Consider the following 25653-nt stretch of genomic DNA (forward strand, 5'->3'; position numbering starts at 1 on the left):
GTTATATTAAGTTATTCACTAGTTAAATGCTTATATCTATTGTTAATTCTGGAAATTAATAAAAATTGTTTGAACAAAAAAAAAAAACGACTTTACTTACAATTTGCTTCTTGTTGGATAACACCACATATTGACAAATAGACATAACCTTCTTGCTTTTGGTTGGTAATCCAGCACAGATACAGGATGACTGTAGATACTGTCATACAAAAGGGGAAAGAAACTGTCTTCTGTGCTTCGAGGTTTTCTGCAGATGCTATTCCTCCCTCTTTGCTGCTGCTGTTTAAACTAAAATGCTTTTGTGTCCTTGTGGTGATGTTCTCTTGTCTTTTTTTACACAGAAACAGAGAAATTGAGAAATTATTTGTAATGGAATAGAACACATCAATTTGATGTATACGTGTATAAATTAAAAAATCATAATATACTTGTATAAACAAATTGAAATATAATTTAAAATAAGTAAGTGGAAATAATATATATCATATTTTTCTAAGTGCAATTTGACCCTTTGAAGTTAATGGTAAAAAAAATAAAAAAAATGTAGGTTTCCAAAAGTCAAACTGCAAAAGAAAAATATTTTCTTATACTCTTCTACAAATTCTTTTAACATGTGCATTTCATTGTAAATGGAAATAGAAAAACAATGGGAGCGATTCCCAAAGACCTGCTCTCAGTGTAAGTGACCACTTACACTGAAAGCAGGTCTTTGGGAGTCTGGCCCCCGGTGTAAGTCTGCTTGTAGATAGGCCTTATACTGAAGTAAATCACTTAAAATGAGAGCAGCTCTTTTGGAATCTGGTCCAATGTATTTGTGGAAAGAAGAGAAAGTGATGACATTTTATATATATTTTTTCTTAATAAGGCAAAGTATAAAGGGATATTTAAATAAATAAAATACCATTAGCTTCTAGATTGCTGTTTGGTTATATAGATTCCCTAAGATTAAAAGAAGTGCTCACCATCTGCATTAATTAGTCAATATCAGCTAATCAGATGGCATGACAATATAATGGAAAAGACCTCATAATGGACTCATTACCGTATCTCTATATTGAACACCCTTAGAGGCCCATGCATTATATTAACAAATGCACTCATCAACATGTGTGTGTACTCAGACATTCAGAAATCCATACGCAAAGACATCCATTCATAGACATTTCCAAAATAAAAGCAGACAAACATCCAGTCATCACAAAATTCCCCCACACTAGATCACACTCACTGAAACACTTAGCCATAACACTCGCTTGTACAGTGCAAAACACACACACACACACACACACACACACACACACACACACACACACACACACACACACACACACATCCTGGCTCTCAATTCCCTACCTAACCCACCTAGTGTAACCACCTAGGCAGACAAACAAACATTTACACACACACACACACACACACACACACACACACACACACACACACACACACTTACTTGCATACACTAACACACCCCCCATACTCACATCTTTGCTAAACTCACCTGCACTAAGTACTCCCATTGAAGTGATGGGTGACTGCTGTGTTTTCAAGAGATCACTTTTTCCTCTTACAGTACAATTTTACTTAACCAAGCAAATCAGGAGCAGCAATCATTTCCCAGGGGAGTGTACATGTTTAATTAGTATTAGTCACTCCCCTTGACTGCCACATTTAGCATGTGGCTTTTCTAGTGAGACTGATCTCTGTAGTGCCTCGGGGATTAAACCATAGTGGGAGAGTAGCCTTTGAGTTGGAACCTCTTAACGTGATGTTGAAACCTTCCAAGCTAAGGCTTCTGCATTGTGGTAAACCTTTCTAAATCACATTTTTTTTTCTTTTTGTTTTTTCCTTCTTGTTACTGATGAAGGACATGATTTGCATTTTTGTCCACATATAAAACAGCTATCACGTTAAGCCACACTAATTTTGATGACATCAATAAACCAGTTTTTATGTTCAAGGATATCTGATATTCTGTTTTTAGTTTTATGTCATTCATGTTTATTTATTTGTGAAAACTGGAAGGATAGTTTTTGTGCTTTTTATCTATTTGTATACAGATTAAAGATTCATATAAATGAACAACCAGACATTTATAGATTTTTTATTTACTCATAATGTATTGTTATCTTGTTCAGTTGTACATTATTTACATTTTTTGTTAAGAAAATAAAAATAATATTTCTTAAACCATTTTGTCAATTTAGAGTTACTTCATGAAGCACCACTCATTTTGTAAATATTTTTGTGCTGAGTAAATGATAGCTATTGTGTGCCTTTATTTTTTACATAGTTTTGAAGTTATTTGAATTTCATCCCTTCTAGAACTCATTTACAGTTTAGGTATTGTCAGAGAGTTTATCACGTTTACTCTTAAGTGGTTGAGGTTGAACAAAAAGTGACCTGAGTCATAAAAGTGTCAGCAGAGACCAACATGTGCCAGTGAGTTATTCACTAGACAACATTGTCCTAAGCGATATTTCCATGATGACAACTTTGTGAACAGTACCACAGTACTACCATCTTAAAACAATTTTAAAAGTGCTACCATCTTAAAACAATTTTAACAGTAGTACCATCTTAAAACATTTTTTTGTCCTTGTCAGGTATTACCATCAGAGCAGTTAATCAGCAGAAAAACATACACTCAAATATTTCAGGCAAAGTTAATGTCTGTGATACTCTACCGACAACTTTGTTTTTATTTTTTTCACATCTATTTGCCAAAACCTGTGAAACAATGGGCAGAATTAATGGACATTGTGTCCCATAGAAGAGAGCTGGTATGCAGTAGAACATCATACCAATGCTTTGAGTGACACTGAAGAATGCTAAACACTTGAGCGAGACCTTGTATGCACTTTTATCTGATTGGCTAGGCACAGTACCCCATTCATCCAACACACATCATTATGGCTACCCTCTGAGGACTGTACGTGATTGAAACACACCACAACACCTGCAGATGGACTGATACCAACTACATACATTACCAGAGAACTTTAGTATATTTGGTATAGATCGTCTGATAGTGCCAATCCTCCACCCCTGCTGATGAGTTGCTAAGCATACAGAAATGAGCAGTACTCTCATTGCTAAAACTAAAGAAATAAACACACAGTACATAGTCAGGAAACCCTATCAGTAATAGAATTCCCTGCAGTACAGGAAAGCTCGCAATTGCAAGCACACTTTTTCTACTCCTGCAGAATGGCACTTTTATTCTCCTGCAAGTAGGACTCTCATAGCGCTAAACCCCTCATTTCCACACCATGATGGTGTCAACCTCTGCCTTCTTCCCCAGTGAATGAAAATGTTTTATGACTTACTCTGTTGCACCACAACGCACAGCTCAGGAAGGAAAAGCTACTTAATAAGATTGTCAGAAACTGCACACTGTACTAAGTAAAGGTTCACCCCTCTGCTGTGTAACACTATCGTTCTACACAGAAATTCAGTCAACTGTACAAAGCTTATACTGTAAGAGGTCATTTTCCATTCCAAAAAAAAATTAATTATTTTGTATGCTGGCTGAAATTACCACACTCCATCTCTATAAATCATAGGAATGACAGATGCAATAATAAATGCAGTGTTCAGAATGCATTTATGAGAGTGTACATGATGTTAAATAGTAAAATTTAATTTTAGTAAAATGCCACTGATTATTTTTAGATACATTATGCTGTCTAATGCATCAGAAACTCAACATATATGATTTGGGAGACATACTCTGAAGGATGAATATTTTATACAGCACACAGTAATTGAAACTGTGCATTCATTGAAGGTTCTAAGTATACAAGAAGATCCAGTTTTGAGTTTTTCTGATCATATGAACCAATTGATTAATGATAATTATAAATCTATAGGCCATATAAAGAGATTTAAAAGGTTTAGGAAATCAAAAATTCTGAAAGCATTGTAAGTTTCACCTGACCCAAACTACTATGGAATAATAATATGAAACCTTATAATAGTATAAAACTTGCAGGAATAAATGGAACATATTACAATGGAAGTATACAAATGGCATGCATGGATGTGAAAATTGAAGTTATTATGAAAGATTGAAATATCTGAACTTCTGCAGTGTCTCATATAGATATTTAAGAATATATTTTTCAGGTATATAGGGCATTTAGAGACCCCTACCTCTGCTAATGCTTGACATTATCAAAGCGAAGTAGAAAATCAATGGGCAGCCTGTGTAGGGAATTATACAAGAATGAGGGATGCGCTCCTTACTTATACACTAAAGTTTTACCTCTTTATTTAGCGCAAGTCAAAAACATGCTCCATTGGAATAAGATCAAAAATTATTCTGCTCTAGACAGAGCTTCCTAAAACCCCAGAAAACTCCTTCTTGAGCAGAGCTTCCTGTAACCCAGACCTGCATAATATCCATGTCAAAATAACAAACACTACACATGTGATGTAATATGTTACAGCCCCACATTCACATTGAATAATGCCATATATGTTATAAATGGTGTTTGAACTATGTATGTTTAAATACAATTTAATTAGATATGTTTTGAAAGCCTTCACAAAGAACCATGGGTATATTACATGTTTGTGTGCTTTTGTAAAAACATACAGACACATACAGCTAAATAAAAAATCTGTATACATGTACACATAATATTTACTCCAAACATTCCTAACAAGGCAACTCCATGTCTGTCTTTCTGTTTTTCACTTGCTGCCTTGTAAAGTAGCTAAGTTCCATGAAACTGAATGAGACAGTATTAGTGATACCTTTGAGCTGTAAATGTTAGAAAGGTCCCACATGCACACATTTTGCCTGCATGTATTGCTCGGATGTGAGGCTAATTTCTAATGCTGTTTTAGCTTTGTGCACTGTGGTACTGAAACAATGAATGTTGCCTTTGTCCACCCTGGACACTGTTTCTATCACCTCTGTCTTATTGTGCCCAGCTATGTCACTGGACTCTGCTTTTATAATTTCTGTAGGTCTATCACAGTTACTGAGATGCCTATCAGAAAGGGCCATATCATATTATTTATAATGGGGACTTATTTGGATGAAATATAACAGTTGCTGCTCAATCCATTAGCACTGGCAATACAATATCCAACATATACCTACTACCGTGATTATTTCATTGAAACTGTCTCTATACAGGGCCTTGTAGTGCCGTGTTTTTGTTGTTTATGTAGTTGTGTGACATATTTGTGATCCATTCTCTTTGGACGGATCTGTCGTAGAATATCATGAGACAGTATACTGCATACGCCCGTGTCCAGAAGCTTGGCTCATGGAAACTGAATCTTGTCTCACTGATTCAAACAGCCATTTTGTTAATGAGAATAAAAATATGTCTATATTTACCTGAACAGTTATCTTCTTCTATACTATAGTCAGCTAAATGATGAAAACAGGATGAAAGAAAACAAGAACCAAAAAAAAAACGTTTCTTAGTGTCTGACTCACTTTATATTTATAGATATTTAATCCTACTGGAGTTTGTCTTTTTGTGTAGTATACAGTCTGAGACAGGAGCTATCCTATACTGTATAAAACATGTTTGTGTTATGTTGCGTTCATTAACACAATATGAAGCATAGGTATGGAATCCAGTTTGAATATCAGAACCATTATTAGCGGAAGTTCAAACTGAGCTGGGCAAACAAAGTCACTGACAATTATAACTTGCCATTACACTGTTTGAAATGTTAATATCTGGATGTTTCATTATAAACCACTACACAATGCTAAAATTTGCACAACAGCATTACAAAACTCTTTATTTTAGTATAGTTTAAAGTCTAGGACTGATGGCTGTACCCTTGTATTTTTAATGTATATTTTAGATACCAATGTAACTCTTGTGGTTGTTAGCTGTATGGTGGACCTCTGACTGTGACACTTATGATGTCAGCTTGATTTGTAGCTCAGACGCCGGAGAATGTTGCTAACAAAGGTCACCAATGTTATCCTACACTAGCTAAGGGTGCTCCATTCCATCTGTGGATTGTTAATATGTGGAAAAGCACATGTGCACAGAAACACAGCATGACATATTGTGTCACACTTGACAACCAACAGCATAAGGGTTGTAGGAGAATTACAAATGCCCCGTAACCTCTCCCAGTACGGTCACTGAATAATGCACCTTACAGGTTTCCATCTCCATATTCTGATGCTGGCGCTTGCAATAAGAGAGAATAAGGTCCAATGGTCATGTTGAGAGACATGGACCAGAAATAAATTATGGAAAAAAATCCCTATGTGATAGATAAAACAAATATATGCAAGTTATTAACAATTGAGAAATCCAGACACAGAATAAAACATACTGTCACAGTCAGATAAACTGTTCTTAGGTTTAGAATACAATTTTGCATTACTTCTTCACTGATTAGTACTGCTACATGCTTTTAATATGTTGTTGTATATGTAAAGTATCATTTCAAGCTGACAAAACTATTCTGGCCATAATGATTTGAATAGTTGCTTTTAGAATATATAGGGTTCAATGTTTTTCAAACTGAATAAAGAAATGAAATGCTAGTATCACAACCCTACATTTCAGCATTGCAGTCCACAGACCTGAACCCTCCTACTACATATTATCTCTAACTGCCTGATGTGACCCCTCTCCCCTTATTCTTAACATGGCCATTCAAGAAGCCAAAGAAGCATTACAAATGAAAACTATAATACTCATAATATTATCTCCCCAAACTACTCCTATCATGTTTTTTTGGTGAGGAAGACAGTGATGGATATACTATTACAATAATATCACTGTGTTGCTCTACATAATGTTTTATTTTATTGCATGACCATGTACTGTTTGGCTAGGTTGGGAAAGAGCAACATTTCTTAGAGATGGTGGAGCTTTCTAGAAATATAGTATGGTTGACATTGTTTTCTGCATTTTCTAACTTTTGTCTTAATTTCTAGGCTTATCACAAAAGAATGACATGTATTTGTGTGTAATATGTGTGTCAGCATTGCATTATACATCTGGCAAAATGGTAAAATGGTATTTGGTTGTACACATGATAATAATTGTTAGAAAACAAATAAAATAAGAGAGAGAGGGGGAGAGAGAGAAAGACAAATATTTTAGAATCCTTCTGATTATTCTTTTTTGATTTTTTTTCAGTCAAGCCACAGATCACATTTTTGGAGAAGGGAATCCCAGACCATCACTGGTGCATTCCATTCAGTGTAAGGGGTAATCCACCTCCAGCTCTCCAGTGGTTTCATGAAGGAGCAATCTTAAATGAGACAGATTACATATGGACTCAAATTCATGAGGTTAACCAAAGTGAACATCACGGCTGTCTTCAGTTGGATAACCCCACTCATGTTAACAATGGATTGTACAGACTGCATGCTCAGAATGAATATGGAACAGATGAACGCCAAGTCATGGTTCATTTTATGGGAGCCCCAGGTATGTATAACACTTTTAGAATCTGAGTTACCTGGATCAGTATTGTAGAATATACTACATCAATGGTTATTTGGCATTTTATTGACAGAAAAAAATAGTTTTGTTTATTTTAATGGTGACTGTAATAAGAAGTTCATATTTTTTCAAAGTGTAGTGCATTACTATTTTTTAGTGAAATATTCACATCCAAGCTTTTACAAAGTCTTATCTTTGAGTTCTGAGGTGTGGGAATTCAGTGATGTAATGATATTGTTGCACCATTTGATAATGAATTCAGCAACTGAGTTTGTTAAATGAACATATTTTGCTTATGCATTGTGTGACAGTTCCAAGTGGAATACAGTCATTGTCAGCATGCTGTATGCATTCTGTTACAAGACTCATAAAACATATGCAAGTACTATATACAATACAAGAGTATAGAAGAGTGGAGAACAAACAGTTTTTAGCTATGTTTATGCATGCAGAATTTATGTTTATTCACAGATTATTAGCATGAGATAACTTCCTAGTATGCAGAGTCTGCCTTCTGTGCCTTCCATTGGAAGCATTGCACAGGAGAAGACAGCGTGCGTGATACAGCAGTAGTCTGCAATCAGTGCCGTCTTTTGGAAGCACTGTACAGGAGAAGACAGCAGGCCCCATACAGCAGTATTAAACTACACATGTTCTTTTTGTATATGCACAGCAGGCCTCATACAGCAGTATTAAACTACACATGTTCTTTCTGTATATGCACAGCAGGCCCCATACAGCAGTATTAAACTATGCATGTTCTTTCTGTATATGTACAGTAGGCCCCATACAGCAGTATTAAACTACACATGTTCTTTCTGTATATGTATAGCAGGCCCCATACAGCAGTATTAAACTACGCATGTTCTTTCTGTATATGTACAGTAGGCCCCATACAGCAGTATTAAACTACACATGTTCTTTCTGTATATGCACAGTAGGCCCCATACAGCAGTATTAAACTACGCATGTTCTTTCTGTATATGCACAGTAGGCCCCATACAGCAGTATTAAACTACGCATGTTCTTTCTGTATATGCACAGTAGGCCCCATACAGCAGTATTAAACTACACATGTTCTTTCTGTATATGCACAGTAGGCCCCATACAGCAGTATTAAACTACACATGTTCTTTCTGTATATGCACAGCAGGCCCCATACAGCAGTAGTAAACTACACATGTTCTTTCTGTATATGCACAGTAGGCCCCATACAGCAGTATTAAACTACACATGTTCTTTCTGTATATGCACTGTCATGCACCATTCACTTTACAATTTCTGTAAATCATTTGCTCACTGTGGTTTCACATCCACTAATTCTTCCTCATTTTCATATCCAGAATGTGAAACTATGGCATATTTTCCTTTGCAAATCATTTTATTGAACTTTGTTCATTTGTATTCATTTCTTGACATGTTTACAGATTATGCTATTGAAGTTATACTTGCTGAGTGACATATTTGTGCAGCTGATTTGCTAAAATGAACTTGCCTTATAAACTGCAAATCAGTTTAATTTGTGTGGCTTTGGGCACACCCTTCATGAGTAGGAAGTGTCTTTCCCTCATCTTAACTATTTGTACCACTGGATTACATCTTGGGGAAAACAACAATTTCCATAATATGATTATTAGACATTCAAGCTGCCAAGGTCAGTTAATTGGGTTTTCATGAGAGGCCCTGTTTAATTCATTGCTTACCATTCAAATGTATCAGTGCAGTTCTGGAACTTTTTTCAGGTGTTACTTGAATTGATGTCTGTCCCATTTTGTCTACCTCCTGCTGGCAGGTAATACAGGAACACACAATATCTTTAGATAAAACCTCATCAGAAGAGTATGCAGAATTTGCAAATTAAGCATCTGCTCACCGATGAAGGTGATGATTTTGTCTTCTCCAGTATAGTCTGATTTTTGGTTTTCTCCTCCTACTAGCTGAATAGTTTCCTTTACCATGTTAATTTCACCAGCACTACTATTCATAAGACCCATTCCCATCTTGTGACCCACAGTCCTACTGGAGAGTGCACCACCTCTGGATAACCCAGTTGCATGCAGATTGCTCTTTTTCGGAGTAAATTTCAGCTGTACCTGGCACTAACCACACTTTGGTCCCTGATCAACAGACTTTCTTATTATCTTATATCTCCATGTTGTCATGTTGTCTCATCTCTTGTAAGTGCCATTGCAAACAATAATTAGAAGTAATGAGAAAATCAACTTTTCGGGTTATATGTTTAGTGACACTGAATGTGATCCAAGGTCAGTCATGTAGATACCCTCCCCTCTGCGTTATATATCTTACTTAAACCCACCTTCTATTGCCTACTCATAACTAATTTCATCTGACAGTCTATAACTTCACATCAGATCTCTTGACTGCTCTATTTCATTATACCCTGCAGTACTGCTGAATACATTCAGTTAGAAATACAGGGCTCATGGTAGTTACCTGTTCATTTGGATATGCAGTTGATGTGCTTTGGTTGTTTTCTGGCAGCACTTCTTTTCCATGATTGTTAGATTCTCCTCCTACACCAGATTACATCCATATAATTAATAACTGTGTGGTTTTAATTTGTTTTGCAGTTCACTATATTTGATTTCTTTTAAATTCAAGTAGAATGTTTGGTTTACCTTGTGAATAAGGGTGTTTTGGTGTAATGTGTACTCAAAGCCAAAGGTTTTAAAAGAGTGGTGCTATGGTTAGTTATACTTTTTTTCATTTTTATACTTAAACACAACTAAACTTTTTACAGGGATAATGAAAAAGTGTCACTTAATTTTAACTTAATAGCACAAATGACAGACTTGCTGCCATCAGTGCAACTATCATTAGTGTCTACTGTGCTGATATTCTGAGTGGAAGTAGTGAAACTGAATTTCATAAGTTAGGACTTGTATATTGGAGACCATGACACCGTTGGGGAACAAGTTATCAACAGACACTCTAGGCTTTGTGGATTATTGATTAATAATGATTGGAGAAAATGTGGTCAGGTGACACTATGAGCAGCATAGATTATATATTGACACCTTCAGTGAATTTGTATCATTGTATCTGTAAAATGTGTGAAATATGTAAGGAGAACCAGTAATGAATGTCAGATAGAAGACATCAGGTATACATTTTAATGCTTTGGCAGTTGTGCACAGGCTTTTGTATAGGTTATCCTACTATTAGTGGACGAAGTTTGAATTCTCAAGCTACGACTGCCTGAGCTACAACTTGCTGACAATCAGAGTTCCTCCACAGGAAATCACTGTTGGCAGGTCGTGTTGGCAGTGATGCCGTTTTTGGGGTATTTCCCATACTTCGAGTTGGTGGAGTTAGTATACATATAAGTTTTGGGGTGGGAGACTTGCCCCCTAAAAGTTTTTTTTTGGCAAGATGGTTTTGTTGAATACAGTTTGGGGATTCTGGTTGTTGGTGCATTTGCTTTCATCCACTCATTGTGGAAGCTTCTGTATATTCTTGGCTTCTACTCTATTTTATTTTTGTTTTTATGTCACATCCCTGTCTTGAAGATTCTTATTAAGTTATTACCAAAGAGTGAACACACAGAGACTGATGTTTACCTTGCTATTCTCAATTAAATCATATTAAAAGTACAACTGGCAGAAATGGAGTTGATGAGCCATTTCCAATCTTCTCATTCAAGGGGTTGTGCCTTTTATTCTAGTTAGGAGACATGACAGCAGGTGGAGGGAAGGTCCGTAGACTATTTTCAGTCATGAACTAGGCTCAGTGACACACAGTGTTAAGACATAGTAATGATACACCAATGTCACAAAATGAAATGCAATTAGAGTAGTTACAGCATTTTATATAACCGAGACACTGCTGTCACTCTAATAGCTATATATATATATATATATATATATATATATATATATATATATATATATATATAGATGTGTGTGTATAGATATATATATATATATATATATATACATACATACACAGCTGAGGTACTACCCATGAATATATTACTTATGGGATAGAACCTCACCAAAATCCTTTGTAGTTTAATAACATTCTACATAACTAAACACATTTCTTCCTATGTATAAAATATCCTAAGGTATAGTATTTCCTTTCTTGCTTGCTGTGTTTTGTACCATGATAATAATGTGTTAGTTTTCTCTTAAATTGATATGTAATTTGCTTTTATTGTATTACTATATCTACTATAAATCTTGTTACACTGTACATGGGTCATGGGTGAAAGCAACAACAGACCAACCCACCTACAAATTGAAATAAAAATAAAATAAATAATCACTGGACACATTTAACAAAATGTTGGTACTAAACCCAGATACTTTCAGCACAGTCCTATTATACAGTTAGAGCAGAGATAGTGAATCTATACGTTCTGAAATCTTAATATGCAGTCCCGCATGCATAGGGGCATGGGTGACTTTACCTCTGCAAAAGAAGCAAATATTTCAGTTAGTTATAATTTAAATTTAAATGCTTTGTTTCATTCAAAACAGCATTTAAAGAAATGTCCTTTGCTAAAATGAATTAGAGTCACAGTGGATGCTGCTTTCTCATATCTGTAAACTTTCTGCACTTATTGTTTGTTTTCCTTTTCTAGGAATGTTAGTTTCACCTTTTATTAATCTGCTTCTCAGATAAATAAAATATACCACACATCTACCATTATCTTCCATAGTTATATAATGTGTTTTATGTACTGCATAACAGCTAAAGCATTACATATATATATATATATATATATATATATATATATATATATATATATATATATATATATATGGGTCTACTATGGTTGATTGAAAACTCACTTGATTGAAAATGAAATTACTAGGACCACTTCACTGAAAACTCACTTCCTGAAAATGCACTTGACTGAAACTCATTTCGTTGAAAGTTATAAATGATCTTTTCCCCACTGTAGTGCGACCTTGGCGCTAGTATATAAAGTAAGGGGGGGGTTGGGGGCGAATCCCCCCTACATATCTTGGTTATATATTCTCTTTTGGAAACAGTTATTTATTGCACTTGTAAGTATCACTGTGTATAGTTTAAAATGTTTATAATATGTGGGGGGCTATGCCCTCCACACCCCCCAATGTGGGGGGATGTGACCCCCACCCCCCTTACTTTATATACTAACTCCAGGGTCGCACTACAGTGGGGAAAAGGCCATTTATAACTTTCAATGAAATGAGTTTCAAAAAAATGAGTTTTCAGTGAAGTGAGCTTTCAGTGAAGTGGTCCTACTAATTTCATTTTCAGTCAAGTGAGTTTTCAATAAACCATAGTAGACCCATATATATATGCATATATATATATATATATATATATATATATATATATATATACATATACACACACACACACACACACACACACACACACACACACACACACACACACACACACACACATATAACAGAAACAATCATTATTTACTTTAATGGAGCTAACATGCCTTTTAACTATTTAGACAATATTTTTCCATCAAAGTCTGATGCATTTTTGCCTGTAACACTGTAAAACTGATAAACTATCCAAAGAGAAATGCTAGTATCATATTGTTAAAATATGCCGATGACAGATTGGATTTGTATTTCTAATTCACACTCCCTTAAGTATTTGCAGTTCAGTCACAAATTACTGCCCCTGTCTTTCATCTGAATAGCTGTTAGCTCTTTAATCAACATTTGTGCTGCATTAGTTCTCCTTCCATTTGCCTAGCACTGTATTTCTGTCTCCTTGATTGAAGAAGTACACAAGACCTGACCTCATACAGCTGGGCTTTAGGTTACAGTCAGCAGCTTTTGGTATCCAAATCCATTCCAAATTAGTTAATCAAGAGTATCTGACAAAAAGAAAAAAATGTTCATTAAAAAAACCTATTCCTTGATTTTTATCTGTGTGGGCACTTAAGACATTCTATACTCCATTTTATGTAAGTGCTTTGATCTGTAACAGCTTGGCACAAGTAGAATTTGTATAGCTCTAAACATACAGCACAGTCTTCCCAATTTGGACAAAATACTGCTGCATAAGCATATATGTCTATTTTAATAGTTAACCAGCACCCCATTAAAGAGTTTTAGAATCGTGTTTTACAATCTATGTATGGGTACTGCATTTTCCCTAATGTCTTTCTCCCAGAATGAGTCCTTGACACATTTATGTGGTGTACAACTACCGACTTCCATGTATCAAATGTATGATGATCCTGCTGCTTCCACTATTTAAAGGTAGAGCTACCAGCAGACATGGAAGAGAACTGAGAGGAAAGACATGTACTTCTTACTTTCAAAACATAAGCCTCTGCACTCAATAGAACACTAACATCAAAGCACATTTCCAGTTACACAAAACATGCTCCCTGGTGATGTGTATTTTCTCACTCTGGTGAAAAAAACCACCCTTGCAGGCCCAGCGCCTTTACACTCCTGGATTCAGATAGATGTGTGCAAAGTTCTTTATAATCCACAGGTTATGTTGTAAACAAGAACGCCAATAAACGAAAAAACCAAATTGAAATTTTATTAAGCTTAAAAACAAGCTTTTCGTCGGCGCTCTGCACCAACTTCCTCAGAAAAAGAAACTGCACCACACATTTCTCTCACTATAAATACATCACTACTCCACTCAAATGCGCCCCCTAGTGGCTGCCCTTTAAAAAGCACATAATTACACTTTGAAAATTTTTAACTAAGAAGCGGCCAAAATGTTCAACAATTTGGTATCTACTACTCATACCTGCCATCAATGCTGGTAAACTTATGATGCTCCAAATATTGAATTTTAAAGCCACCATAAATACATATAAATACAAATGATCAAATGTGTCAATAGCCACAAGAAAAATTATGATGTATTTTAAAAATAAGTATAAAAGTGGAAAGAAAATCCCCACAAGTGTTAATATAAACATTAATATAAACAATAAATAGTGAACACAGAAGTGAAATAAAAAATGGTAAAACCCAAGAATATGTTCCCAGATGGCATTAAGTCACTCCAGGGGGCTTCACCTCACTAGGCATCTCAATTTGAGAAAGCAACTGATGGAAAGCATACTGTTAAGTCCAGGTAAATGGTAAGCTTCCAACTTAAGTTGCCACATCAACTCCTTGCATTCAATTCAAGTCTTAAAGAATCGGGTCCCCCCATAAACTCTTGGTGTTGTTTTTTAACAGCTCCACAGAAGTTTTGAAATTCACATCTGAGTTTGCCATTGACAAGATTAGTTACTTGGACGTGGAACTAGAGAAAGATAAGAGCTTAAATCACTTTGTGGCCAGCATACATCGGAAGCCGACTTTCTCGAATTCTTATCTACATTTTGACAGCGAACACCCATTACACCAAAAGAGAGCTATCGTGAAAGGCCAATTTGTTCGAGCAGCCCGTATGACATCAGAAGACAAGAAATTTCACGAGGAGTGCAAGTTCATCTTTGGCATGTTCGTCAGCAGAGGGTACCCCGCCGATTTTGTCGCAGAATTGAGTTTGGAAGTGCAGGGGAAGAGGGCCAATGGCCACTTCCGCCCCATTTTGGGGAATATGGAGGATGGGTCTTTATGTTTACCTCGCCTCACCAGTGAGTCTGATACTTTCAATTGTTCTTTTGTAATTTCATTCAACTTGGATGCAATGGACATTGTGTCCATTATAAAGAAAAATTGGAGCTTATTAACCACCGAGTCAATAGGAGCATTTGGACTATTATCGCCCCTAAGGTTACTTTCAGGAGGGGCCTTAACATCAAAAACATCCTGGAGTCCAAAGTTGCTGGTGCCTCCCCCAGATCTGGGATGTTCAAATGTAACATGTGCAGGTACTGCAGATACATTAAAGCAAGTTCAGCTTTTTCCATCAGGGATAAGAAATATCTCATACAAGGAAGATTCAATTGTGCCAGTAATCCGGTGGTATATTTAGCCCAGTGTTCGGTCATCCCAGGTGTTTACATTGGCAAGACTAATAGGAAACTACAGGAATGAGTATACGAGCACTTATATGCCATCAGGAAGGGGAAGGTCAGCTAAACCAAGAGTTTATGGGGGGACCCGATTCTTTAAGACTTGAATGCAAGGAGTTGATGTAGCAACTTAAGTTGGAAGCTTACAATTTACCTGGACTTAACAGTATGCTTTCCATCAGTTGCTTTCTCAAACTGAGAAGCCTAGTGAGGTGAAGCCCCCTGGAGTGACTTAATGCTATCTGGGAACATATTCTTGGGTTTTACCATTTTTTATTTCACTTCTGTGTTCACTATTTATTGTTTATATTAATGTTTATATTAACACTTGTGGGAATTTTCTTTCCACTTTTATACTTATTTTTAAAATACATCATAATTTTTCTTGTGGCTATTGACACATTTGATCATTTGTATTTATATGTATTTATGGCGGCTTTAAAATTCAATATTTGGAGCATTGTAAGTTTACCAGCATTGATGGCAGGTATGAGTAGTAGATATCAAATTGTTGAACATTTTGGCCGCTTCTTAGTTAAAAATTTTCAAAGTGTAATTATGTGCTTTTTAAAGGGGAGCCACTAGGGGGCGCATTTGAGTGGAGTAGTGATGTATTTATAGTGAGACAAATGTGTGGTGCAGTTTGTTTTTCTGAGGAAGTTGGTGCAGAGCGCCGACGAAAAGCTTGTTTTTAAGCTTAATAAAATTTCAATTTGTTTTTTTCGTTTATTGGCGTTCTTGTTTACAACATAACCTGTGGATTATAAAGAACTTTGCACACATCTATCTGAATCCAGGAGTTTAAAGGTTCTGGGCCTGCAAGGGTGGTTTTTTCACCAGTTTGTTTTTTGTTTTTTGAATTTTTAGAAGGTTTATTTTCTCACTCTCCCAAAAAATATCCCACAAATCTGTTTCACAGCTCTGCCCCCTGGGGTACTAATAGCATGTAGCATATACCATGGCAGAGCCTACACTTAACTGAGTTAACAACAAACTACAAAACTCCTGGCCTGTAGTATCTCTTTCAAACACCAAGCAATCTCCTTGTTCAAGTAATATAAATTATACTTAGCAGTTAGCGTCTACAGTCTTTACAACCTAATGTGCAGGTCACTCGGCTTGGCTTTATGTACCACGTCCATCATATGTGCTCAGCAAGTATTAATTGCATCACTTTGTGGTGGAGGTAACTTACATCAGATACCATCTAATTCAGCTAACTTACACTCAGGTAACAACCTGCTGTAATACTAACATCAGAGATTAATGCAAAAGTCAAGCAGTGCCTGGAACCTTCTTATACTGGACTCAAAACCAAACGACGCCATCTAATTTTGTAATGATTTTCAGAGACTTAACTATATCACCAAGTTTGCCAGCCACCCTTCCAATGCTCCAGGTAAATGAGCTGATAAAGTGGTTAGGGAATGCTATTTTCTAAAAATAATAGATCTTATTAAGAGATATTTGCAAATCTCCTTAACTAATGAGGATAAGGAGAAAACTACATTTTAGACGGCTGACAGGTTGTTTCAAGACACCATCATCCTCTTTGGCCTCCACAGGGCCCTAGATATGTTCCAAGGGGCAGTAGATCATTTACTGAGATCTCAACATCGCTATGCAGCAGCCTATTTGGATGATGCATTCATTCACTGAAAGTGCTAGGATTCACGTCTTCCCAAAGATCAAGCTACATTGGATTCATAGGTTCATAGGTTGGTACTAGGCTATCGGTCCTAGTGCCTATACAAGCCTAGCCATAAGAATTCCCTGGCTATTTCTTCCCACAATATTTACTTCCTTAAATCAAGCTGTGTTTACCATTACTATCAAGAGGAGAAAAATTAGCCCCAAAAGGAAAAAGTAGAAGCTGTAAAGGAAAAATGAGTTCCCAAAACAAAGGGATAATTAAGGGTCTTTTGGGTTTTGAGAATTTTTATAGAAAGTTTATTCCCCCAGTTTGTTTTCATTGCACGTTTGTTTACAAAATGGGTTAGGAGGACAAAAATTAAACAAAATTTATCTTCCAAACAACTTCTAATGCTACCTTACTTCTCCAGGTCATTTATCATCTGTAAATCTGTTTCAGAGGTGGAGATAGTGGTAGCTGTGAGCCACAGGGTGGAGAGTGAGGGACACCTGGTTGGGTATTTACCAGAAAGCTAACCAAGACAGACTGCAGATATTCCCATGACAAAAAAACTTATTAAGTATTAAATGGGCTTTGAAATCCTCATGTTACTATTTACTAGGCAGAGAATTCACCTTGGTTATAAATCACCCTTACTGCATTGACTTGTACCAACAAAAATAAGAAAAACATTAAGCTTTCAAGGTGGGCTCTGGCATTCTAACTATCCCATTCATGTATACAGCACCATTCCAGTGTTAAATATCACAATGGGGCTGGTCTGTCAAGGGCTCACATACTTTTCAAGAGGCTTAAAGCTAGTCAGTTCATACTGGAAAGGGACTCCTCTGTAATGCAACACAATTATTCCACCACTGCAAACCCTGGGAAAGATGGGAAAGAGGTACAGTTTAAAGCTGTTAGGTCAGTGTTATTTTGAGAAATGGATGTAATGTCTGCTGGAGAAATAGACTGAATCTGTAGGTTAGTGAAGGAATAAGGACTGATCTATTTAATAAGAAACACCTGCAGACAAGATAATCTACTTATTTCAGTAGTGCATCTGTGCCTTTTTTGAGGCCAGGCTAACAGCAATATGGCAGAAGCTGTTGAAAATTGGAGTATACCTGTGTGACGGGAAGATTAACTTAGACTAGAGCATTCAGTTCTAATCCTGAAACTCGCATGGAGAGATGGCAACACTAGAGAATGGTAACAGAGACATTTATTGATGTAAAATAAAGACCACTGGTAAAATGCTTGCTTTTATTTGTCTTACTTCGATTTTTTTATTTGTCTTTGTTGACTGGGAAAGTCCAACTGGGCAAATCCCTTTTTCAGAGGAGGCTTGGGGAGCAAAGCTCCAGCACATTTATATATTTATGCTACATAATAGCATTATATTTTCTATAATACAGTTTCTATTAGAAACAATATTGTATTTTTATTCTTTTAGAGGTAATGTTTTACTTTTGCGATCCACAATCTTGAGTTGTATTTGGGACTGTTAACATCTATAATTATTTATCTGTCGGCACCTGATCTGAGCATTTGTATTTCCATAGCTGAACGACTGTACCAAGTGTTTTGCTTTTATCTCTTGTTGCCATGTACTATTTATTACTTTCTATCAGTTTTTTGTTGTTACAATCATATATTTGATTATGGCAGACATATAAAACATAGCTTTGGAATTTCAAGATATCTAAAAAACAAAAAACAAAAAATAATAATTGTACAAAGCACTGTCATTCTAAATTGTGCTGAACCAACAAATACCCCAAATATTGTTTTGTGCATGAATGATAATGCCCCCGACACCCCATGAAGGGAACAAGCCCCTACATACCTAGACTTAAGTATACCAACTATATGGCTGCACCAAATCTAATACAGGAGATAGCTCCATACAAACTGAACTCGCTACCAACACACATTAACAACAGTACTGTCAGCGACTTCCATGACTACAGCCAAACTGCATAACACCACACACTCAGAAAGTAAGCACGCTTACTTACCTTAACTGGCATTTCACACTACTCTGAAAGCACATCTATTCAACACTGATACAGTCAACAAACTGTACTTTGAAAATACTGTGAATTCAATATTAGACAAACTAAAAAAAAAATCAACAAAGTACACATTCAGCATAATGCACTGCACACACACACACACATATATATATATATATATATATATATATATATATATGTTGCAGAGATAAATTGGATCATTAACCTGCGAGCTGATCGTGAACCTGGATTGAATGGTGTAGTGCCATTAAAACCTATTCTAAAGATGAGGCACTTTAAAGCATGGTACTGATTCAATCCTAGGAAGGGTGCGTCTCCTTCTATTATTTTTGATAGGATGTCTTGCTATTGGCTTATAGCGCTATGATTGGTTGAGCTAGTTCTAATTGGGAAAACTTCATCGTTGGCAACAGGACTTATATGTGATGTTGTTTATTCTGTAGAAATTAATGCTCCAGCTTAAATATATTAGAATACACATTGTACATTCCTTAGAATCTATGAAAAAACAAGAAGAAGAGATAGGGAAATTCACATCAAAGTTGCAGGATTTAACATGCGAGTTGACTGTGAACCCAGACTGAATGGTGTAGTTCTACTAAAATCTATTTCAAAAGATGAGATGCTTACAGCATGTTACTAATAGGATTTAAGGAAAGGTGTAACCCCCTCTACTATCTTTGATAGGATGTTTTATTATTGGCCTGTACTAGAGGTGTTGGTTCATGCTAGTATCCTGATTGGCTAAGTTTGCTTTTATTGAGAAAACTGCATTATTGGCAATAGGATCTGAGGATGGGTACTCCCAAAAGCACTTATCCTGAATGGTGTATCTTTGTTTGAACTAAGCCCATCTTCATATATTTTTTGAATATATTTATTTGGAAGGACTTTGTTCTTTAACAAGGATGTATTTTTCTATCAAGGGTTCATTTTAATAAAGGATTTTACATGATTCATGTTGTCCATGGTGGCATGTTCATAATTTTTGCTTTTGTACATACATTGTGTGTGTGTGTGTGTGTGTGTGTGTGTGTGTGTGTGTGTGTGTGTGTGTGTGTGTGTGTGCGTGTGTGCGTGTGTGTGAGGAAGAAAGAAAGAGAGTGACCAAGCATGCATCTGGAGAGAGCACAGGAAGTTCCAAAATTGACATGGGTACTTGTGTCAGTTACCACGAGGAAGGGTTAGGGTATGACTTGAAAAACACTCTCATAGCTTATACTCTTCATGAAGATAGACTGCAAAAGGGGGTGTGGTGCCAATAAGCTCCCTAACCTTGGGATGATTAAGGTTTATTCTAAGAATGGATGAATCTTGCATGGAGGGTGAAACTTTGGCTTCAAGCCATAGGATGAAAAAGGAAAAAAGTGCCCTATCTTAGCAGTCAGACAGAATGATTGGACATTAATAAGAGCATAAGGTCCTTCATAGATGTTTGGACATCTGACAATGAATGCATTTGAAACCTTTAGGAATAGAGATTCATGTTTGGTTGACACAGAAGAAAAATGCTCTTAGAAAATAAATTATACTCTTTTCACACTTATAATTATTTTACAGCTTCCACTGTCCTGGCAACCCTGGTAATCACTATGGAACGAGTGCTTTCAGCCCTGACCAAATATAAGAAAACATCATCCACAGACACTAATAACACAGCAAGTTGCCTGATTATCAGACCCATCTGAACTCCTACTCAACCTGATTAATCTAAGCCTCTCCAATGGCTACACTTTCTAAAATGTGACATGGTGAGGTTGGTATGTGCAGTTCTCTCCCAAATGAACTGTATCAATCCCTTCTGTAGTACTTAATTACATTATGTCTGCTAGTTTTGCAGGGCAGTAGTATCTAGATTATGTGGTTTCCCTACAACTGAGCTCTAAAACCAGCATTTTTACATTAAGAGGGTTTTCTGACTGTACTCTTGTGGCAGAAGTGTGCTGTAGCAAACTTATATGAGTTGGGGGCAGCTGGCTAAACACTTATTGTGCATTTTCCTGATTGGCCTGTAGGCCTTGCTGTTGTAAAACTTTTTTTCTGATTCCATATAAGACCAGTGTTTGTGCTATGCTGTTGTCTGCCCAGGGCTGTTTAGCAGTGCCCTGTTTAGACGCAAACACTTGTTTGTCTTTTCGGCTTTTCCCGGTTAGGGGTCACCACAACAGAACTCCGGTCCGCTAATGATTGGCAGTAGATTTTTATGGTGTCGAGTTGCCAGCCCGACGCCCAACCTTCAGCGAAGGCACACCCATTCACGCATGTCTTTTGGAGGCCACTTGACTGCGGGGAGGACATGCAGACTCCACACAGAAGGCACTCCAGTCAAGAATTGAACAAGAGAACCTCTTGCTGTGAGGCAACAACGCTTCCGCTGTACCACCGTGGCACACTATTAAGTTATAATTTCCTTTAGAATAACTGTCTTCAAACTTCCTCAGTCCCCCTGCTGCTCTAGGGGCATCTGAGTTGAGCAAAAAGCAGCATTGCCTTGTTGGATAGCTGCAGTTCTCACTGACTATAGCACTCGTTCTTTGCTATGCTCTACCACGCCAGTCCAGTTGAATCTCCCCACTCTTCTTCCTAATTAAGTCCGTAGTAAAACATTTAAACCATGGGTAGACACTTTCCTGCTATCTCTGTAGCCAGCCTGGTGGACATGGGCATCCTGAGGCAATGTAGTATTTGTCTCATGTGTACTAACTACTACTTAATACTGAAACAAACACAATATGTGAGAGATGTAGTTACACTAAGAAAATTGAGACAAGACTCTCACATACTGACAGATCAAATGACAAACAGGTTGTCAGTACATGCTTATCATTTCCCTCACTAAATGAGGTCTCGACACATATACCCACATATGCAGATATACTCACAAGTAACTTACCAAAACCTCAGAGGCTTCCCATGTGCTACCATCAGAAACCACATACAGACAAAAACCAAGTCAACACCAACCACTGCACATAAAAAATACATGTCAGTGTCTCCACAAGCAAGCCCCTAAGATGAAACACCAAACACCTTGGTCATAGGAGACTCCATTGTGAGATACATGGACACCCCCCCACACCAGACTGGATAAAGAGAGGGTTACAGTCAGTTGACTTGACAAGGGCCAAAATTCACCAGATCATGCAGGCACTCAGGTCACTTAACCACAAATACCAGCATGATTTGGTCATAGCCCATATGGGTGTGAATGACCTGAGACATGCCTTCCTGGACTATATGAAGAGAGACATTATGGACCTATCTGAGTACAAGTTACAGGATGGTATGAGCCTCACATTGAGCAGCATTCTTCCCTCACCAAGAATGATACCACAATGCAAACAGAAAATGACAGACTTCAATAATTAGCTTAGCTACTGGTGTCATTCCAAGGGGATCCAGTATTTGTCAGCCTGGGAAGACATGATCTACAAACCATGCTACCTTGTCAGAGATGGTTGCACCTGTTGCAGCTAGGCTTTTGAATACTGCCCAAGGCATTAGCCTCCCCCACATTGCCTTTTTAGGCAGTACCAAACCAACCAAGCTACCAATGTAACAAATTCTTCTAATGCCAAGCTGAAACTGCTACTGCTCAGTGCTAGGAGTTTTAACAGGAAACTGTACTCCTGGAAGCTCTCCTCCCTCACCCTGGAGAATGTTGACATCTGTGCAGTTACAGAGATGGGGTTCAAGGTTGGGCAAGCACTCCAGCAGTGCAAGGATACAATACCTATCACACATTCAGACGACCCTCTGAAAAGGAAAAAAGGAAAGGAGGAGGTGATTCCATTTACAAAAAAAAAAAATCACACCTCAAGATTGTCCAAGCAGGATAACTCGCTTGAGATAGTCCATTTCCAGATGACCATAGGCAAAATCCCCCACAATATCATTGCTAGTAACAGGTCTCCAATCATGAAACATCAACCATGAACACCACTTCACATACCTAAAGTTACTAGATTCACTTACCATTCAGCTCAACACACTACTCATGCGTGATTTTTAACTACTTGTTATAAACTGGGAAACATAAATGGCCACTAACATGCAGGCTCAATGCAAATGCTCTGGAAGAGCTAGCCAGTCTGCATTCCCACTAGGACTCAAATAGCCTTGACATATGGACACCATTGCACCTCCCTTTCCTAGTATAATGTCCTCATTGGTAAGACTGGATCACAAATTGGTCTCCTTTGAAATAAATGTAATGGTAAAATTCCCATCAAACCATAAAACTCTAAAAAATGTTTCCAAGTCAGATTACCTTCTATTAAGTGATAGCATAGGTAATTTTAAAGCTCCCTCTAACTCCGCAAACATGGTGGCTTATGCAGAAGTATACATGGATGCCCTGCACAACCACTTAAACTGCATAAAAATTACAGTACCTGACTGAACAAATCCCTGGTCTAGCCAGAAAGCAAGCTACCTGGTTGACCCCTGGCATAAATACACTATACACAAAAGGCTGTAGACCGCAAATGCCACTGCACCAGAAGAATGATGATCCTGTATCATAAAACCACTTTAATGGATAATAGAAATGAAAAAAAACACACAGATAAAAGTAAAGTGCTTTTCGTCTCACTTAGTTGTGGGACTTCTTCAGACAAAGAACCATACAACAACTACAGATATATATCCTGGTGGGGTGGTGCCACAATTACAAACACCACAGCTGAACTTAATATTAATTAAGTGCTAAGTAGTTTAAACTATTAAAGAAACTGTGTTTGCCATGGAACATTAAATATCATGCTTATCTGACAACAACTGAACAAGTTGGGGATATTTAAATGTTATAAATTGTAAAATATTAAGAACTTTTTTTAAAAACGTTTTAAAATCTTTTTAAAAACATGTATATACTTAACGATATTGGGTCCTTAGTAATGAGATATGAATCCAATAAATACATACGAAATATATAATATAAAATACAGGTATTTACCATAAGCAAAATCCTGTTGTCAAACAATAGCTTACTATAGAAAAACTCACAAATCTAGTGTGTATACCATGTGAAAAAGGGAAGGGGAAAAAAAAGGGGCAAAAAACACAATTTGAATGCCACAACTAATTTAAAAAAAATAATAGTTTGACCCAGTAAAGAACTTTGTTACCATAAAGGTAGTCTAATCTGGTACTAGTCTAATGTGAACCAAAACCATGAATGGAATAAATATTAAAACAATTTATTAAGAATATTGCAAACTATGATATGTGCCTTGTATACATTGAGGGCGATAAGTCTACGGTAGTGGAACTAGCTGATCCAAGGAATACATCTGAACCATGTATATAAACAATGTGTAAAGATTAATATTCTTAATAAATTGTTTTAATATTTATTCCATTCATGGTTTTGGTTCACATTAGACTAGTACCAGATTAGACTACCTTTATGTTAACAAAGTTCTTTATTGGGTCAAACTATTATTTGTTTAAATTAGTTGTGGCATTCGAACTGTGTTTTTTGCCCCTTTTTTCCACTTCCCCTTTTCACATGGTATACACGCTAGATTCATGAGTTTTTCTATAGTAAGCTATTGTTTGACAACAGGATTTTGCTTACGGTAAATACCTGTATTTTCTATTATATATTTCGTATGTATTTATTGGATTTGTATCTCTTTACTAAGGACCCAATATCGTTAAGTATATACATGTTTTAAAAAAGATTTTTAAAAGTTTTTAAAAAAAGTTCTTAATATTTTACAATTTATAACATTTAAATGTCTCCGACTTGTTCAGTTGTTGTCAGATAAACATGATATTTAATGTTCCACGGCAAATACAGTTTCTTTAATAGTTTAAACTACTTAATTAGTATTATGTTCAGCTGTGGTGTTTGTAACTGTGGCACCACCCCATCAGGATATATATCTGTAGTTGTTGTATGGTTCTTTGTCTGAAAAAGTCCCACAACTAAGTGGGATGAAAAGTGCTTTACTTTTATCTATGTGTTTTTTTTTTCATTTCTATTATCCATTAAAGTGGTTTTATGATACAGCTTCATCATTCTTTTGGTGCAGTGGCATTTGCGGTCTACAGCCTTTTGTGTTCAGCTGTTACGTTGTTTGTTGGTGTTTATAAATAGACTATACAACAAAAGGAAGAAATAAATGTCTATTACTAAATGGGAGGGTGCACAACAAAGAAAAAAAATACCTCATTAGTCTCAACAGGCAAATCAAGGAAGTAGTTAAGTCTTCAAAAACTAAATACGAGACTAAAATAGCCTCCCAAGCAAATGATAACCACAATGCAGTTTTAGTTATGTCAGAAATCTGGCTGTAGATGGCACTACCTATACTAATCCAGAAAAGAGCAAATGTGCTGGCTGATAAATTCAGCTCATATTGCACCCCCTCATCACCTTCAGTCACCTCCATGAAATACCACCTATAATTCCTTTGCCTATTAAAACAAATAAAAACAGGTCGTCACTGTGCAGTCTAAATCTAAAAACATGGCATCAATGGGCCCTGATGGAGTTCTATGGTATCTATTAAATAGCTTGAAATATGACCTAGCAGACCCAATCGA

General features: G+C 36.6%; 1 protein-coding gene across 2 annotated transcripts in view; it reads left to right on the forward strand.

Annotated features, from left to right (window-relative positions):
* Nucleotides 1-25653, forward strand: part of NTRK2 (neurotrophic receptor tyrosine kinase 2) — a 1124811-nt gene that overhangs the window by 286939 nt on the left and 812219 nt on the right. For both annotated transcript variants that reach the window (XM_044060895.1, XM_044060896.1), the window contains exon 8: nucleotides 7140-7433. In XM_044060895.1, coding sequence (XP_043916830.1) covers nucleotides 7140-7433 — 294 coding nt within the window. The remainder of the gene's footprint in view (nucleotides 1-7139; nucleotides 7434-25653) is intronic.

The sequence above is a fragment of the Protopterus annectens genome, chromosome 2.part0 (genome assembly GCF_019279795.1).
Source record: "Protopterus annectens isolate FY-2018-M chromosome 2.part0, PAN1.0, whole genome shotgun sequence".
Lineage (NCBI taxonomy): Eukaryota > Metazoa > Chordata > Ceratodontiformes > Protopteridae > Protopterus > Protopterus annectens.